The 2,194-nt window shown below is 42.3% G+C and overlaps 1 protein-coding gene across 1 annotated transcript; it reads right to left on the reverse strand.

Annotated features, from left to right (window-relative positions):
* Positions 1-382: 382 nt before the first annotated feature.
* On the reverse strand, positions 383-2,188 carry LOC126387120 (nuclear factor 7, brain-like). The gene is made up of 2 exons (XM_050039672.1): positions 1,509-2,188; positions 383-1,468 (listed from the first exon to the last, which is right to left on the reverse strand). The coding sequence occupies exons 1-2, from the start codon at positions 1,989-1,991 to the stop codon at positions 578-580; spliced, it is 1,374 nt and encodes a 457-aa protein (XP_049895629.1). The 5' UTR covers positions 1,992-2,188; the 3' UTR covers positions 383-577.
* Positions 2,189-2,194: the final 6 nt, after the last annotated feature.

Here is a 2,194-nt window from a genome sequence, read left to right on the forward strand (position 1 = left end):
AAACTTATCTTTACTCTCTTTGAAGCCAGACTGATACTGAGGTTTTTAAGCAAAACTGCATGTTTGGAGGCACTGAGAATATGACTGGATAAGTGAGACTTAGATTATACTGCATGAGTTGTGTGAGAGTTCGTAAACACATATTTTGATATAGTCTTGCTTTTAAAAATGGTCCCTAATCAATCAATATGTTTGCTGTTTTCTGTAAAGGGATGAAAGGAAACAAAGTTTTCTTCCTGAATTCAAACCAGCACAGCATGACTAATATACACAAATGATCATTTTGTAGGTGAAGTATTCCTTTAAGGAGAGTGTGTAAACAGTGTTAAGGAGTAGCACAGTCATATAGTTTGTGTCATAAATCACACAGAAAACTGCAATTAAAAACGTATTTATTACAGAGATCACAAGATTTGATCTTTCGTCATGTCATATTACAGATTACAAAAATGTGTTTTTCTATATGCCTAGATGGATAATGTAGATAATATAGATCAGTGATAATCATGTACTTTACGTAGTCATCAGAATCATCTTTAAATTAGCCACTTATATTGATAGCAAACCTCTTAGATTGTTACAGAGACGGGACTGATATTATCTTTAGTGGCACATCATTCCAAGTGTTAATGTATGGAAACAGCCGATCTGAGAAAGTGTGTGTGAAGGTGTGTAGGTGTGTGTTAGTATCAGGATCAAAGAATGACACTTTTCCTTCGTTCCAGTCCAGATGAACTCTAATCCTCTGTGGCTTCTTCTCCAAAAGGAGAATGATGGATAATCCTGGTAGTGAGCGTACTGAGTATTCACCTTTATAGAACCCTATTCTCCAGAATTCAGAGTTTTTATTTCCCTTCCTTTTGAGAGACTCTGCTGCCACACCCACTCTCCAGTGAGTATTGTCTCCAACCTCAACGTCCCAGCTGTGAGTTCCCGAGTTAAAACTCACAGAGCCCAGAATAGAGTGAAGGGAATTAAATCTCTCTGGATTGTCAGGAAGCTGCTGTTTCTCTCCACATCTCACACTGGTCAGATCATCAGACAGGATGAGTTCTGGATGAGCAGTGTTTGGATCCAGAATCACAGGAGTGTAGGAGACCATGTCCTTCATCTTCTTCCAGATGTTGAAGGTCAGGTTGCCCAGGTGTTTGGCCTCGTCTATCAGAGGTCCTGAGACCATCTGTGGATCATCCAGCAGGGGGCGCTGCTGGACTCTTTCCACTGCAGCCTTGTAGTTCTGCAGGAATGAGACATCTTCAGCTCTCAGCTCCTCCTCTGTGGCTCTGACTGTGTCTGAAAGAGCTGCTATCTCTCTGCTCAGAGCCTCAATCTTCTCCTTCATCACCTGACTCTTTTGCTCCTCTTCATCCCTCAGAGCAGAGATCCTGGCCTCCTCTTCCTCTTGTAGAAACTGGTGAAGCTTCTGAAACTGCTCCTTAATCAGTCTCTCTGTGTGTCGGGCCTGGACCTTAATGTGCTCTCAGTCTCTCTGTGTGTCGGGCCTGGACCTTAATGTGCTCTGTCGTTTGATCACAGTTTCCTTTAACTTGTTCAAACAGCTTCAGTTTCTCCTGTAAGGGCTTGAGGGATTTCTGCAGCTCCTCTTTGTGCTCCTGTGCAGCTTCATCGATGGGTCTGAATCTGTGGTTGTTGTGCATTTTGGATTCTTGACAAACAACACACACTGGCTGCTGATGGTCCAGACAAAAAAGTTTGAGCTTCTCAGAGTGCAGACTGCAGATAGTCCCTGAATCTCTCTGATCTCTCTCCAGTAAAAACGCCTCACACAGGTTCTTCAGTACCAAACTAACAGGTGGTTCACTCTGTAAAGATATTTGCTCACAAATTGGACACTCGCGTGTTTGCTTCGTTCTCCACCAGTTCTTCAGACAGTCTTTACAGAAGCTGTGGCTACATGACAGAACAACAGGTTCTTTAAAAATGTCAAGGCAAATAGAACAGGATAGATCTTTTTCTGATTGGTGAGCCATTTTCTCGCTTTGTGAGCTGTAAACACCCACACATAAAACACAGTCAGACAGCTGTGGCTCCTTTCCTTCCTCTGCAAAGTTCTTTAAACTTACTTTCACTTTGAGTGGTGACTCCGTTTGTCAGCAGTAGGTCAAAGTATCTGCCTTTGAGTATTCCAGTGTTTCTTCCTGTAAGTGTCCTCTTTTAATGTAAGCCAGTCCAT

Source organism: Epinephelus moara, unplaced genomic scaffold (assembly GCF_006386435.1).
Source record: "Epinephelus moara isolate mb unplaced genomic scaffold, YSFRI_EMoa_1.0 scaffold223, whole genome shotgun sequence".
Classification (NCBI taxonomy): domain Eukaryota; kingdom Metazoa; phylum Chordata; class Actinopteri; order Perciformes; family Serranidae; genus Epinephelus; species Epinephelus moara.

Bases quoted from the DNA above. Each gene is read 5' to 3' on its own strand.
- LOC126387120 (XM_050039672.1), bottom strand. From the start codon at position 1,991: ATGGCTCACCAATCAGAAAAAGATCTATCCTGTTCTATTTGCCTTGAC. The intron at 1,469-1,508 runs GTCCAGGCCCGA...GAGCACATTAAG, and splicing joins AAACGACAGAGCACATTAAG to GTCCAGGCCCGACACACAGA.